Raw genomic sequence first — 16068 nt, 5'->3', positions numbered from 1 at the left:
TAAACCTTTACAAATGATACATATATTAAGTATTTACGTCGTATGTGAACTCCAACTCTCTGAGATATTTATCCTAGGTTTAGTTTTTCACATTGGAAAACTCTTCTCCAACATTCCTTCATAATAAGGTACAGTTAGACATTCTAAAGAACACCTTATGCCCCATCTGGCTGAACAAATGGATTAGCAATCTCCTCCGTTCCATCAGTCCGTGATACGAGCATGACTGCAGTTCCCCTACAGACCTGCAATAACCATGCATTTACATAGTATCCAACTTCGTTAAAAAAACGCGGAATGAAATGTTAAAGGTAACAGATGCAAAGAAAAATAAAGAATATGAAAGAAAACATACTATCAGACCAAGGCGCCTAGTCTGGTCAGTAGTCTTCAGTGGATCATCAGGATCTGCATAATAAAACGAGAGGAATGCATGAGATACTTCTTTCAAGTTTAGATAGTTGCTTGGCTTGAATTGCATTATAGACAAACTATTCTGAAGTGTGCAGCTTCATTCTGTAATTGATAACTAAACAATGCACAGTGCAAAAATGCAGACATGCTAGAAATATAACTCATAAGAGTAAGATTCACAATTTCCTGAGAAGAAAATGTTGGCGGTAACAATCTGATTCCAAAGAGTCACAATTAATTCAATCAAAATAATATAAATAACGTACAGATTACAGAATATAAAATTCTGAATAGTCGAGTCTAGTGTTGGACACTATCTCCTTAAGATCAATTCGCCCTCCACCGATTGCTTCTGGAACAGTGGACGTCGGTCTCTCAGGATACAATGACTGCCTTGTACTGGAAAGGAAGCAGCTTTCTAATGCCTTGATTGATCTCTGATGTTGTGTTTAACTATGCAGACTGACAGCCTATTTATAGAGGTAAACAGCCTTGACGAAAAGATCCAAAATGTCACCGAATGGATGCACCATTTCGGGTCAAAAACTAATTTATAGTTACACTGTGAAGGGATGCACCATTTGGGTCGGGTTCAACCAACTAACTGATTGATTAACTGTTTATCGAAGGGACACACCACTTCGACCCCGAACCAAACCAGATTTGAACCCGTATCAGGCAAAAAATTAAAATTGGACTTGACCCGTGCAAACCGAACCGAGCCGAGCCAAGCGGCGCGCGTGTGTGTGAGTTGAGTTGCATAGTAACCTTTACCCACAAAATAGGTACCCCTTTTGGGGCCTAAAGCCCATAAGAAGTTTGTTACTTATATACCATACTAACATTTCTCAAATATCCAATATGGTATTAAACTTCCTTTTCTTTATTTTCAATTGCCATGATACCCACTTTAGAGCCAATTTTCATTCACTTCTCTTCATAGATTTGACTAAGTGTATATTTGACAATAAAATACACTTTGAGCTAAATTAATTCCACCATTAAACCTTCATTAATAATGTGTGGGCCTCACTTAAAACTTAGCTCAAAGTTAATAAAATTCATGTCAAAAACATGAAATTACTAACAGAAAATGGATGACTTAAATATTGCTTAACTATCTATAAGTCGAAACTTGAGACACATTGAAGTACCTCTTAGAAATTCAATTGCTTCATCAAGCACCAAGTTTAGCAGTTGGTCATAGCCTTTCAAAGTCCCTGTGACTGCCAGAAATAAAAGTTTTAGACAACTTGGGTTCAACTTGTAGTCTTATAAATGACCGGACATTGTAGACTAATGTACTCAGAATCTCAGAATAAAAGGAAGCTATTCACTAGCACTTGGAGGAGATAGAGATTTTAGAGCCAGTTCGTGTACTTGCTAGACGCTGACGACATGGTACTAGATTGGAGATGGAGATTCTAGTTGAGTGGCTTGGCAAGCCATCCGATGAGGATACATGGGAGTTGGAGACTAATATCTTCGAGCATTTTCCTGACTTTTCACCTTGAAGGCAAGGTGGGGGAAGCGTGGTGAGTTGATACACTTAGTTAGGATCTTTTCTTATTGCATTAGTTATTTATTTTTATTAAAATAAAATTCATGTACGTCGCGTTCGAACGCAAGGGTCGCGTTCGAACGACCTTGCGAACGCCTGCATCAGGTTCGCAAATACAGACAACGCATATTGTGCATTCGAACGCTTACATCGTGCTCGCACATACGGAAAATGCCTTTTGTGCGTTCGAACGCGATCGGGTGCGTTCGAACGCGATCGGTGGGAATCTTCTAGAATTAGGGTCATATTGTTTTAGGACTTGTTGGCTAACCTCTATAAATATATGGATGGCAACCAACTTTATTATGCTATTGGAATATTGATTTCTTGCCTCTCTATCATCTATTTACCCTAATCTCCCTCCTCCCTCTTCACTATCCTTCTACCTCTACCGTTGGCAAGGGTTCTCCTAACTTCTAATCTCCCTCGACTATCGAGCCACTTCTCTTATTTGGGATATCGAACACTTCGTTCCCTTTGTCTACATCCTTTAACCACATCCACAATCCACAATCCACCTTAATCTCCATACCCATCCATAACCCTAACATCCACTCCACTCGTCACCACCACCATCACTCACGTTATTCCGTATTTCAATTTTATTTTGAATCTGCGAATGGAGTAAATACGAAAAATATAGATCAAGGAGTTACAAATCGATTCCATTTGGTTTCATAATTTTCTGACTATGGGAGAATATTTAGTGAATAGTTTCCCTTGATTGCGTAGACTTCTTCCTACAATAAATTAAAATTTTAAAGGAATTGTTCCGTAGCCCTATCATTGGTATCAGAGCCTATCTTTTGTTACCATAGAGCCTATCATTGGTATTAGAGCTAGGCGAACCTCAGACCTCTATTAATAGTGGAAACAAGGAAGATGACATCAACAAGAAGACCAATAGAGAGCAAACCGACAAGGGAAGACTTAATCCACGATAACCCTAATAGTGAGGCCGATTCCCTTGGAGCGACCACGGCAGGACCGAGTCAACCAACATCCATGGGTGTGAACATGGGCTTAGCGGATGAACTTAGGGGCATGTTCCAAACATTATTGCATAAAGTTGACGCAATGCAGAATGATCATAATGCTTTAACGGAATATGTGATGAACCGATCGGCTTCGTCATCTCCTCAACGAAGATCAGTTTCTCAAAAATAACCAGTGGTGGGACCACATCGAACCGATACACCACAGATCCAGGTGTGACATGTGAGTGTCAATAATCCTCTTTTACCTATGCCTATACATCATCCCCCACCTCTAATACAAAACCCAAGACCGGCGGTGGTGGAATCCGAGAGGCGTGCGGCACTTGTGTGCTTCGTCAATGAGGAGGATTGACACTTTGAGGATGAGGTTGATCCCTTCGGAGATGGTGATGGACGTGCTCGAGGTTTTAGAGAAGGAGATCAACATGCACAAAAGTTCTGACATGAACCAAGGATCTTTCGCGAACCTGACAATGCTATTCGGGGGAGAACCACATGCTTGGACTTTCCAAAATTCCAAGCCGGTGATCCAATGGATTGGGTTTTTCAAGTTGAACCATACTTTGATTGTTAAGGGACAGCAAAGGACGTAAAGATCTAGATGGCAAGCTTTCACCTCCAAGGAACGACATTGCATTGGTATCGATCAGTTATTCATGGTGGAGGATTTACATGGTTGGACTGACTTTTGTAGGAGGATTACAAACAGATTTGGGACAGTGGTATACGAAGATTTTGCTACCACATTAAGTAAAATGGTTCAGAGGACGACCGTATTGGAGTACCAAGCAGAATTTGAAAGAGTTAGTAGTCATTGTGAACTACCTTAGCCCGAACCGACATTGATGAGCACATTTATTTTAGGGCTAGGAGAGGAGATACATGCGGATGTTCGTGCTCTAGGTCCTACCACTCTTGAGAAGGCCTTTGAAAAGGCTGTGAGGATGGAGCAAAATCATAAGGCTCTCAAGATAGCAGCGAAAACAAGTTGGGGCAAACGAGATGGGTGGCTTGCGCCTAGAACGCCGGCTGGAAATTCTGTAGGTTCAAACACAGCGGCTGCTAGTAGTAGACCACAACCACTATTGAGACCTTCTTCGGATGTTAGAGGAGGCACAAGACCCCCCGTTCGAACTCTCACACTTGCCCAAGTGGAGGAGCAAAGAGCGAAGGGCCTTTGCTTTCGATGTGATGAACGTTTCACCCCCAATCATCAGTGTTCCAAACCGATCGGGAGTGTGATGCTCATCGATGGTCTCGAGGAGGACGATGATGTTGTTGGTGATTCAGAGTGTTTAGAGGAAGATATCCAAGCTGAAATATTGATGTATGCATATTCGGGTACTTCCGCGCCGAGGACATTGCGGGTAGATAAACTCGTTAGAAAGCATTGTGTGCATATCCTTATCGATTCGGGGAGTACAAACAACTTTCTAGGCGAGAGGTTAGTGAGGAGATTAGGCTTCGATGCTGAACTGACCACGGGGTTTGACGTTGCTATTGGAGACGGCACGAAGCTTAAGGCGGAGAGCTTAGTGGTTACAGAGCTTGGGACCATCACATTTAATTTTCGGAGCATGTGGATGAAATTTAATCAAGGAAACAAAGAGGTGTAGCTTGATGGCATTCGTTCTCCGCTGATTCCTACGATGCAGCCGATGGTGGGGCTACTTTGTTCGAGTGATTTGGCCTATCTTTTTTAGTTAGGACCAGCAGGAGATGAGCCTCAAATGAGTCCAAATACTTCCATAGAGTTGTGTAATTTATTAGATAAATTTGTTGGGCTGTTTGAGAAACCAAAGGAGTTGCCACTAAGGCGAACGACGGACCATCGCATAGAGATTGTACCCAAGGCTGCACCGGCAAACATGAGGCCATATCAGTATCCACATGTGCAAAAAGAAGTTATTTCCACGATGGTAGCCGAGATGTTGGAGGAAGGCCTCATACAACTAAGTCATAGCTCTTACTCATCGCCCATGCTATTGGTGTGAAAGAGGGACGGGGCATGGCGTATTTGTGTCGACTATCAGGCACTAAACGCTATTACCATCAAGCATCGGTATCCCATTCCAGTTATAGAGGAGTTGTTGGACGAGCATGCAGGGGTGACCATATTTAGCAAGCTTGACTTGAGCGCCGGGTACCATCAAATTAGAGTTCACCAGAATATCTGATGAATATTTTCTCACGGTTGCGCGGACTACTTCCTGCAATAAATTCAAATCTTAAAGAATTATTCCGTAACTTATCATATCGATATTCTCTCCAATTACGATATTAGTTTTGCTTTTAATATTGAGGAATTTAACGGCTTACAAACCGCCTATGAACATTCTCATTAAACCATATGCTACATCTGCTACTACTATTCTAGACATACTTGATTTGCCACCCACCACTTCTCTTTTTTATCCATGCTACAAGAAAAGATAAAAGCTATTTTCAATGATCAAATAACATCTATTGTAGAAAGAGGACCTTCACCGTTTTCTAGTTCGTTGGCAAAGTCAACTAGAGTCTTATTGTACGTGGATCACTAGCGAGGAGTTATAGTAGCTTGATCCTGATATCCTGGAGTTCTATTAGAGCCGCCCACATCCCCACTCGACTGGGTCGAGTTTCTTCCACCTCGAAAGAGTTGGTCTGGATACCACTATTCAACATGTTTACTCTCATAGGCACAACATTGCTACACCCGTAGCTCTCTGGCTTAACAATGGTTTTGACTAGCCTTGTAGGGTTACTTTTGTCACTATTGCTTATTAGACTATTTTTGTCTTTTGCTTATTAGGGCTTCATGGTTAGCTTGGATTTTTTTACTTTGCTTATTAGGGCATCATTGTAGTCCTTTCATTTCAGTGAACGAATATTTTGAGATATACTGAGTATTTTGTTAGTGAATTCCAGTGTTGGTGGATTCTGATACTCCGGTTGGTGGATTCCCCAGATTTAGTTACTTTTGCTACATTTCTTCTCAAATCTGCGATCAAAGAGTTTGTTCTACATCATGTATATATAAAGAGAGAGAGAGAGAGAGAGAGAGAGAGAGAGAGAGAGAGAGAGAGAGAGAGAGAGAGAGAGAGAGAGAGAGAGAGAGAGAGAGAGAGAGAGAGAGAGAGCTCCTTCTAAAGTCCACCTACACCCCTTATACTTCTTTTGTCCATCATACTAAGATAACTTTTACCACCACAGCCTGACAAGAAAATTCTAATGCTGTTCACATCAATTTAGACAACCAGTGCTACCAAAACAAGACACAATGTTAGCTTCGATGCAGACTGCACATACTTTAACATGAACTTTGGTTATAACCATGTAAATCTGATATAAGCACTTCAGGAAATATATGCAATTATTCATCCAATACTGAGTTCTCATGTAGCGTTGCTTTGTAGTCTGTAGACATATTAGACTGTAGAAATAAAGAACAAATTACAAGTTTAGAAGTGAGCCACCCAATAAGTCAAAGTGCATGATGTAAAATCTGTAATAGCTATGTAGATCAAGTACATCAGAGATGTAGCTAGAAACCTTGTCTACCCCCAGTAAGCTTGACCTGGACACCCTTGTCAACAAACTTTGCCAGATCGAGCACTGTTTCTTTCCGTCCTGACTAAAAGAAGTGCAAGAGATGTGTCCAATCAAAAGAAGATATAACTTGAAGTTGAGGCAAATTACAACAATCTTCCAAATCCAAAATAAATCCAACTAGGAAAGAAATGCAATGTTACTGAAAGACAAATCTGGTGACTTATCTAGAAGCTTAAAGAATGGGAAAAATATCAAAGCAGAAGCATAGATAAAAGAACTATATAAGAATTCCTACATAATCCTATCATGTAGAAACTTCTACCTCAAAATTCGTTACTGGATTATAAACAGCTTTTACATGATTTAAAACAACTTGTATGTTCAAAAACTTCCACTCTGATAAGAGAAATGTATAAGTTAGAGCTGAAAACTGTTCTATTGCCTAATTTAAAAGCCCAAGATATAGGAGCACTAGCAAAAAATAGATCCATCATATATATATTTATGTTTCTAATGAAACTGGGTCGATGACCTTTCAGTCAAAAAAATGAAAACAAAAATTCTATCATAGATATGCAGATAAAGTACACACCAACTTATACAGTTCAATCTGCAAATTTCCAGCTCAAAAAATTGTTGGCTTTATCCAGAAAAAAAAAAAATCTCAAAGTTTGTTGGACCTAAATTCCAAATGATTGATGCATTATTAGAACTCACTATAACAAATTCTTTATGTCAGTATATAAAATTATATTTGTGAAAAGAACATTCCGCAAGCAACACTCTAGGCTACAAGAGAGAATCACATTATGTCAGTACAATAGTTTATTTTTATTATTATGAATCACAAATAAGTAAGAGCAAATGTTTCAACAGAACAATAGACCTTAAAGCTCTAAACAATTGACAAGATCCCAGATCACAATTATTAACTAAGCAGGAAAAACCCACAGGAAAAGATAATTAATAAGGTTATTTTTAAAGTAATTTGATCGACGTAATATAACAATCCTTTCCTTCTACTCCTGCTCATTATTGTTAAATTATACAAATTGGTGCCTAATCATGTTCCCTTAGCATATAGGAAGAAAGCAGGTGACAGTAGAACATCCTAATTTAACTTTTCCATTCTGCAACTAATCCAGCCACCTCGGTAATAAGTCATGCTTCAGAAAACAAGAAAAATCTCACACGACATAATCATTCTCTATGACCTATGGAAATTGAGAAGAACAAGAAGAAAACAGAACCAAGAGATCAACTTACCATCTCAGATTGTTCGTGATATCAACTCGACAGGAAGCGGCGTTGGATAAGGAGAGAGAGAGAGAGAGAGAGAGAGAGAGAGAGAGAGAGAGAGAGGAGTAATTAGTAAGATACACCGGACGCCGACAGGCAGAATGGAGCACAGGCACAGCAAAAGAAGAAGATGGTCTCTTTTTTTTCTTTTTTCTTTTTGGTTGTAACAATGGTATTCAAAAGTGATTTTAGGTATATGGAAGGATACCAAAAGCATCGCTAGGCTGGATAATAAACCTAACATTATAAGAAGATTGGTTCTCCTTAGGTTAGCCAGCTTATATATACGAAATTTTTAAGACATAAAAAGGTGAAAAATATCCAAAACTAGGTCTCCACACGAATAAGGTCCTTCCTAAATTTAAATAATGTTGTAACGCCCTTGCCCAGTGCCCATGTACAGCACGTGACAGAACGAATGGGGCTGTCACACACCAGATATAGCTATGCTCACATTATCTGTTACGAACCGGCTTGATTCGATCCGAAATAATTCTGGACTCGATTAGGCTCGTAATTTTGAAGGAATCTGCAAACAATCTAATAGACGGATTTTCCTGAATTTTGGATATATTGTCGCTATTGGAAAGAGCTTTCTAACGAATCTAAGATTGTAGGGTTTGGACTGTTAGATCTTGAGATATCGACCAAACAGTTGTCGAAGGTCAAATAAATCCTAGCTTGTTAGCCCTCCAATGGCTAAATAAGTGCTAGGTTAACTCCTTAGTGTGAAGGGAGAGAAGTTGTTGTAGAAGAGGGAGATTAGGAGTTAGAGGAGGCCGACCAAAGACACGGGAATTGGAAAGAAGGAGGTGGGAAAGGGCGTCAATGGCTAGAGATAGTTGAGAAGAAGATAAAGGCACAATGCCGATTTTAATTATCAGATTCCCACTCCAATTAGGGTTTCCTCCACATGTTTATAGAGGCTCACCCTAGGGACCCAAACAACTAAGTTAAAACCCTAACAAACCAACTAAACCAGTCTTCCTTATCTTCTTGGATTAACCCTTCGTTTCACCACAAATAAATTTCGAATCTGGAGAAGTCATGAATACCAAAGTTGTAGATTTGGAGGTTGATGATCTTATTCAACTAGATTGATATTATTCAGATGTCTGTAGAATATTTTGCGAATATTTTTCCAAAATTGAGCTGGTAAATAAAATCCTAACCTATTAAGGCTCTAACTAAACCAAATAACCAAATAAGATAATTAGACTCAATCCATTGAGCCCAATCTTCTTTTGATGTGATTTGATCTGACCCGGTTCCATCAATCCACCATGCTTCCGACCACTTTATCCTTAAGGTGTCCATGGTGGTTTCCAAGCCTTATGTAGTTGCTTTATCGATTGTGTATTCTTTTCGGTTTATCCATGCTCTTCCTGCGATTGGTCCTTGATACGATCACGCCTCTGGCTATGGAGCTCTGATACCAGCTTGATACGATCACGCCTCTGGCTATGGAGCTCTGATACCAAGCTTGATGCGATCTCTCCTTTAGGGCTAAAGATCGATCTTTTCTAATTCTCAGATCTGGACTAGATCTTGCACGGAACTTTAAAATAAGATCCCGAAATCTTCTGCCGCCAGATCGTCGTGAAACTTTGACATGTTGTAGCCCCAGAAAAGAGCTTTCCAACAAATCTAGTTACAGGCGAATCGGAGTTGTGGATCTCGAGATATCGTCCGTTTAGTAGACGAACGTCAGGATGCTCTGTTTTAGATTCGTGGATGAAGGCACGAGATCCTAGGTAATGATGGTTGAAGGTGGACCGGCGTTAATGTGGTGGCACCGGTGAAAAGTGATGGTGGAAGGGTTGTGGTTGATGGAAGTATTAGGGCAAGTGTGGGATAGATTGGACGAAGGGGGAGAAGAGGGCCACCCCTAAGGGACTAGGGTGATTAGCCGGACGAGGGAGGTTAGAAGCGGCGTCGCCGGGGATTGAGAGAACGGGAGCGAAGAAGACGAAGGAGGCAAGGCAAAACTCAATTCTCAATATTCAATAATCAATTTGGTTGCCTACCACATCCTTTTATAGGCTAACCAACAACTCAAATTAACCCTAAAACACAATTTTCGTCGACCGCGTTCGAACTCGCCCGACCGCGTTCGAACGCACCGAGTTCGCTTTTCTGGATTTGCGAACGCGATGTAGGCGTTCGAACGTGCCTGTCGGTATTTGCGAACGCGATGCAGGCGTTCACAGTGCGTTCGAACGCACAGTACATTCTCTTCACCACGTTCACAACCCCGTTCACAAACCGCGTTCGAACTCACTCCACCCGCGTTCGAACGCGACTTACAGAAAACTTATTTTAATGGAAATTAAACACTAAAACATGAAATAAAAATACTCCTAAAGTGAATCCATGCTCGAGACGACGTCGGTGAAGTCCGAATCGTATCAATCCACCACGCTTCCGCAACCTTGTCCTCAAGGTTTGAAATTTGGGAAGCGATCTTTGAACTCGACTCAAGCTCCTCCATGGTATGATCTTTCGCATTGGTTCCCCACATATCTCGAAGATATAGGAAATGTTGGTGCTGAGAAAGAGGCAAGCTCACTTGTGTCGGGTTGGCGCGAAAGGGCATCAGCCGCTCGATTCTCGATCAGCAAGTTCCAAGTCAAGCTCGGTCCGATCCGTCGCCGCGAGTCTTTCGTAGGCACACAAGATAGGGGTAGTGCGACCATAACCGCCTCAAAGGGGTTCATCCTCGTCGAGCTTGGATACTTGTACTCCAACTAGTCCAAGGTGAAATTCGGGTCCATCTACATTGAGTCCACTTGGTCTCGGGTGGTCGAACCAATTGACTCAATGTCAGTTCAGCAATAGAAATCTGGTGCATCCGATTGCGCTCGGGAGGTCGAGTTAGATGCAGTTGGTTGATCCAGATTAGGTTCTCCTAGTGACTCAAGTTAGGTTCAGCTAGCCAAACCGATTGTTGGTTGTGCTCATAATCATTCTCGCCCACTCCATGGATTAGGATCCGAGTCAAATGTATCTGGTATAAGCAAACTCGTCTTAAGTCAAGTAGAGGGTTTCGATCATGTCCCTTATTTGACTTAAGCGAGTCCCGAAGTCCAGAGATGACTCCCACTTGACTTGACCCCTTTGGCTCTTAGGTCCAACCCAACTAATGTCTAGCAATTCCACCTGGTCAAGCCCAACAATGTAGCCTTCTTGAAATTCTAACCACTTAGAGTCTTCAAAAAAATTTGAAATCCCTAATCTTTCTCTCTTAGTTCCATCTCATTAGCCATTGCCATAGGAGTTGCCTTAGCACGTGGCAGCCTTGGCTGAGTAGTGACCACCTCCAGTAGTTGCTTAAGTAGGGTTCCCGACGGTGTGGCAGTAGTCGGCGGCGATGGAAGGCCGAAGTTGGCCCAAAAAATAAAATCTTCAGGTCCTTCTCTGTCCCGTTGCAGCCATGGCAAGGAGCCTTTGGTCATCCGGAATACTAAAATAGTTGCTGGTGAGGCCCCTCTTGGGGTGGCGACGGTTGACTGCTGTGGAAGGCTGAGGTTGACAAAAACTAAATCTTCATCTCCTTCTTCTTCATTTTGTCGTAGCCATGGCAGGGAGCTTTCGACCATTGGGGTGAGAAAAGCATTAGCCCACAAGGTCTTTACGAGGCATCGTCGAGGTCGGTGTCTTGTCGTGGTTGGAAGATTGTGGCCTTCTCCTTCGAGTTGTAGCTCGGTGGAAAGCTGCAACGTTATCGCCGGTGATGGCGCTATCGCGGTCGACTTTCGATTGACCGAGGAGAAAGGTGGAAGGTCATTAGAGGCCATACATGATTTCTTCATAGTTGCCGACTCGCTGTGGTTGCAAATGAAGGTGGTGTTAGGCGGCCCAAGTGCTGGAACTTGCGATTCTGGATCATCTCCCTCACCACTGATGAGGATTCCTGATGAGAAATATCCAGCGGCCACGTGTGGTCTTCCTCCATTCAACAGTGGTTCGCACGGTTGTCGACTCGTCGAAGAACTCCGTTCTGACGTCAAAAGAACATTTCCAACCGTTGAGCTTGCCGAAGGAAATTGCTGCCTTGAAGCTAGACTCCTCGCCGTTTTTGCAGGGATCGGGAATGGTGCAGCCAGCCCTTCACAGTTTGTTGACGAGGTCTCCGGTGCATGGGAAGTTGTGGAGGTTCCGAGGGCTGCTACAATGGTCGAGGATCCCATTGTAGTGGACAGCCGTTCGTTGCGGCTAACCATGGGTTGAGGTGTAGAAGCTCGATCTTGCCTGATAGCCGAACTCTCCCCTACTTTTGTGATGAATGGGGAGGCCGTGGAGGATGTTGGGTATGTTGCAGAGGGTTCCCCATGCTGCCTTGTGATTGCCCTGCTTGTTGAAGAAGGTTTCGGCCACGCCGGATTTCCGCAAAGCATCTCCATCATCATTTGATTATTGATGGCCATCTGCTTGGAAAGAGACCCCAACACGGCTTGAACGCCAGGTTCTTCCGTATTCCGATTAGATCGGGCGGTTCCGCAACCGTTTCTCTCTCCTCTATTGGGATAATCTCTTCTTCATCATCTCGCCGTGCAGCCATGGATCTGGTTGTCGTCATTGGAAGCGCTTGTCGGAGGAACGGTGGCTTTGATACTAGCTTAATACGATCACGCCTCTGGCTATGGAGCTCTGATACCAGCTTGATACGATCACGCCTCTGGCTATTGAGCTCTAATACCAGCTTGATACGATCACGCCTCTGGCTATGGAGCTCTGATACCAAGCTTGATGCGATCTCTCCTTTAGGGCTAAAGATCGATCTTTTCTAATTCTCAGATCTGGACTAGATCTTGCATGGAACTTTGAAATAAGATCCCGAAATATTCCGCCGTCAGATCGTCGTGAAACTTTGATATGTTGTAGCCCCAGAAAAGAGCTTTCCAACAAATCTAGTTACAGGCGAATCGGAGTTGTGGATCTCGAGATATCGTCCGTTTAGTGGACGAACGTCAGGATGCTCTGTTTTGGATTCGTGGATGAAGGCACGAGATCCTAGGTAATGATGGTTGAAGGTGGACCGGCGTTAATGTGGTGGCACCGGTGAAAAGTAATGGTGGAAGGGTTGTGGTTGATGGAAGTATTAGGGCAAGTGTGGGATAGATTGGACAAAAGGGGAGAAGAGGGCCACCCCTAAGGGACTAGGGTGATTAGCCGGACGAGGGAGGTTAGAAGCGGCGTCGCCGGGGATTGAGAGAACGGGAGCGAAGAAGACGAAGGAGGCAAGGCAAAACTCAATTCTCAATATTCAATAATCAATTTGGTTGCCTACCACATCCTTTTATAGGCTAACCAACAACTCAAATTAACCCTAAAACACAATTTTTGTCGACCGCGTTCGAACTCGCCCCACCGCGTTCGAACGCACCGAGTTCGCTTTTCTAGATTTGCGAACGCGATGCAGGCGTTCGAACGCGCGATCGAACGCGCCTATCGGTATTTGCGAACGCGATGCAGGCGTTCACAGTGCGTTCGAACGCACAGTACATTCTCTTCACCACGTTCACAAACCCGTTCACAAACCGCGTTCGAACTCACTCCACACGCGTTCGAATGCGACTTACAGAAAACTTATTTTAATGGAAATTAAACACTAAAACATGAAATAAAAATACTCCTAAAGTGAATCCATGCTCGAGACGACGTCGGTGAAGTCCGAATCGTATCAGTCCTCCATGTCTCCCTCTGGATCATCCTTGATCGTCTCCTCCATGAGCATAGTGGCAGCGGGCTGTTTGGAGCATTTATGGCCCGGTACGAAGTGCTGGTCGCAATAGAAGCATAGGCCCTTTGAGCGCTGATCTTCGATCTCTGCTGGTGTGAGGCGTCGACCTATCAACATCGGCTGGTCCTTATGGTGTGGTCCGGTTTGAGGTGGGGCTGGCCCGCTTGGATTTGGTCGAGCCTATCCTGAATATGGCACACTCAAGGCTAGCGGTCTCGGGTTGAATATGGCACACTCCAATGTGGTCCACTTTGGTTGGTGTATTACCTTCAACCCTTGTATCTTTTTCTCCATCATTTGTGCTGCTGAGAAGGCCTCTAGCAAGGTGGTAGGACAAGTAGCCTTGACTTTCGCTTGGATATCATGACGAAGCTCGGAGACGAAGGTGCTTTTAAGAGTAGAGTCTAATCATCTGCTGACTCGATTGCTAATTCTGTCGAACTCCTCTTAGTAGGCTCTTACAAAAGTCTTTTGGGCTAGCTTCATCAAGGTGGCTTGGAAGTCTTCATAGTCGGAGGGTCCGAAACACACACAAAGCGTGTCGGTAAACTCCTCCCAAGTGGCGAAGGCACCTTTTGGTGATTAGGTGTCCCTTGATAAGTGAAGAATTGCTCCACCCTATAAATCAAATCCAATAGGTCACCACCGTTGAATTTAGGAAAATCTACTCGAGGTGCGGGGTTGTAGCAGTTGGTCACGTCCGTACTCGCATCCTCGGTGAAGCGGCTCTTGTTGTTGGACCCTTGGTTGATATGGGGGTTCCTCCCACTAATCTCAAGGCTCCTCCTCTAGATGTGGGGCCATAGGTGCCCTCGAGTGCAAGGGTGGTAAGTCGGGGCGGCGCCCGTGCCGTTCGTCGCATTGTTGCCATGGTGCCTCCAGGATCGGTCCTCATTGATTCCCCTCTCTTGGTAAGGGACGATCTTCATGTCTTCGATGACGCTCAGGGGTACGCCTGGTTCCTATCAGCAAGGGTTGCCTTGATCTCCAACAACGTTTGCGTGAGATCAGGAGGGCCTTTTGTCCGTCCTCGTGAGCTTTGTGGGGATGGAGATATTGATGGAGCCATGTGGTCCGTCTCCAAGCCTTGATCACTTGTTTGATTTGCCGCCTTCGATCTAGTGATGGCCATTACAATCCAAGGAACGTTGGCTCTGATACCAGTTGTTACGAACCGGCTTGATCCGATCCGAAATAGTTCTAGACTCGATTAGGCTTATAAGTTTCGAAGAAATCTGAGAACAATCTAATAGATGGATCTTCCTGAAGTTTGGATATGTTGTAGCTCTTGGAAAGAGATTTCCAACGAATCTAAGATTGCATGGTTTGGACGGTTAGATCTTGAGATATCCACCAAATAGTGGCTGAAAGTCAAATAAATCTTAGCTTGTTAGCCCTCCAATAGCTAGATAAGTGCTAGGTTAACTCCTTGGTGTGAAGGGAAAGATGCTATTGTAGAAGAAGGGGATTAGGAGTTAGAGGAAGCCGACCAAAGACTTGGGCGGTGGAAGGAAGGAGGTAGGAGAATGCGCCAATGGCTAGAGACAATTGAGAAGAAGATAAAGGCAATGCTGATTTTAATTATCGGACTCCAACTCCAATTAGGGTTTCCTCCATATATTTATGGAGACTCACCCTAGGGACCCAAACAACTAAGTTAAAACCCTAACAAACCAACTAAATCAGTCTTTCTTATCTTCTCAGATTAACCTTTCATTTTGCCGCAGATAGATTCTGAATCTGGAGAAGTCATGAATACCAAAGTTGTAGATCTGGAGGTTGACGATCTTATCCAGCTTGTTTGATATTATTCGGATGTCTGTAGAATATTTCATAAATATTTTTCCAAAACTGCACAGAGTTAGATTTAGCTAATTAAATAAAATTGTAACCTACAAAGGCTCTAACTAAATCAAATGACCAAATAAAATAATTAGACTCAATCCATTGAGCTTAATCTCCCTTTGATATGATCCTATCTGACCCGGTTCACATCAATATTCGTCTCAAAATAAATTATATTATCATCTAAATAAATATGTTAACAGATAAATATCCAAATCTATAAAAATTATCCTAAAATACTACATAGTATCCACACAGGCCACAACAAACTATCAAGATACAATAAATATAACTAATACAATAACATCTGAGAAAAACCTAGACATGCGTATGTATTTAAACCTTAGGCAATAATTTCAACCCTTTGCTTAAGTAAATATGTGGAATAAATACCAGAGAGTAAAATAAAGATGAATGTCAAGATTTTTATGTGGAAAAACCCAAACGGGAAAAAACCACGGATCCAAACTCGCATAAAAAATAATCACTAAACTTGTAACAGTTACAAGACTGACTTACAAAACACCCTATCGATCCTTACAACTTTATTTTCCTCAATCTTGATCGCTAAAGCTCGCGATTCACTATTTTCTGTAATTGATCTGCAATCTCAGTAACCCTCGAGATTGATCCTTCGTCTAGATAACCCTTAAGCCAAAAACTTGGTGCGTTGT

General features: G+C 42.8%; 1 protein-coding gene across 1 annotated transcript; it reads right to left on the bottom strand.

The window, feature by feature from the left end:
- On the bottom strand, positions 1-7996 carry LOC140800165 (sm-like protein LSM7). Its single transcript, XM_073154826.1, has 5 exons — positions 7774-7996; positions 6508-6589; positions 1569-1640; positions 356-408; positions 1-245 (listed from the first exon to the last, which is right to left on the bottom strand). Exons 1-5 carry the CDS (start codon positions 7774-7776, stop codon positions 156-158), a joined length of 300 nt encoding a protein of 99 aa, XP_073010927.1. The 5' UTR covers positions 7777-7996; the 3' UTR covers positions 1-155.
- Positions 7997-16068: the final 8072 nt, after the last annotated feature.

This window comes from Typha latifolia, chromosome 13, assembly GCF_019914945.1.
Source record: "Typha latifolia isolate L0001 chromosome 13, TyphaL0001v2, whole genome shotgun sequence".
NCBI classification, from domain to species: domain Eukaryota; kingdom Viridiplantae; phylum Streptophyta; class Magnoliopsida; order Poales; family Typhaceae; genus Typha; species Typha latifolia.
Note: the sequence above shows the minus strand (reverse complement) of the source record. Positions and strands in the feature narration are given on the sequence as shown.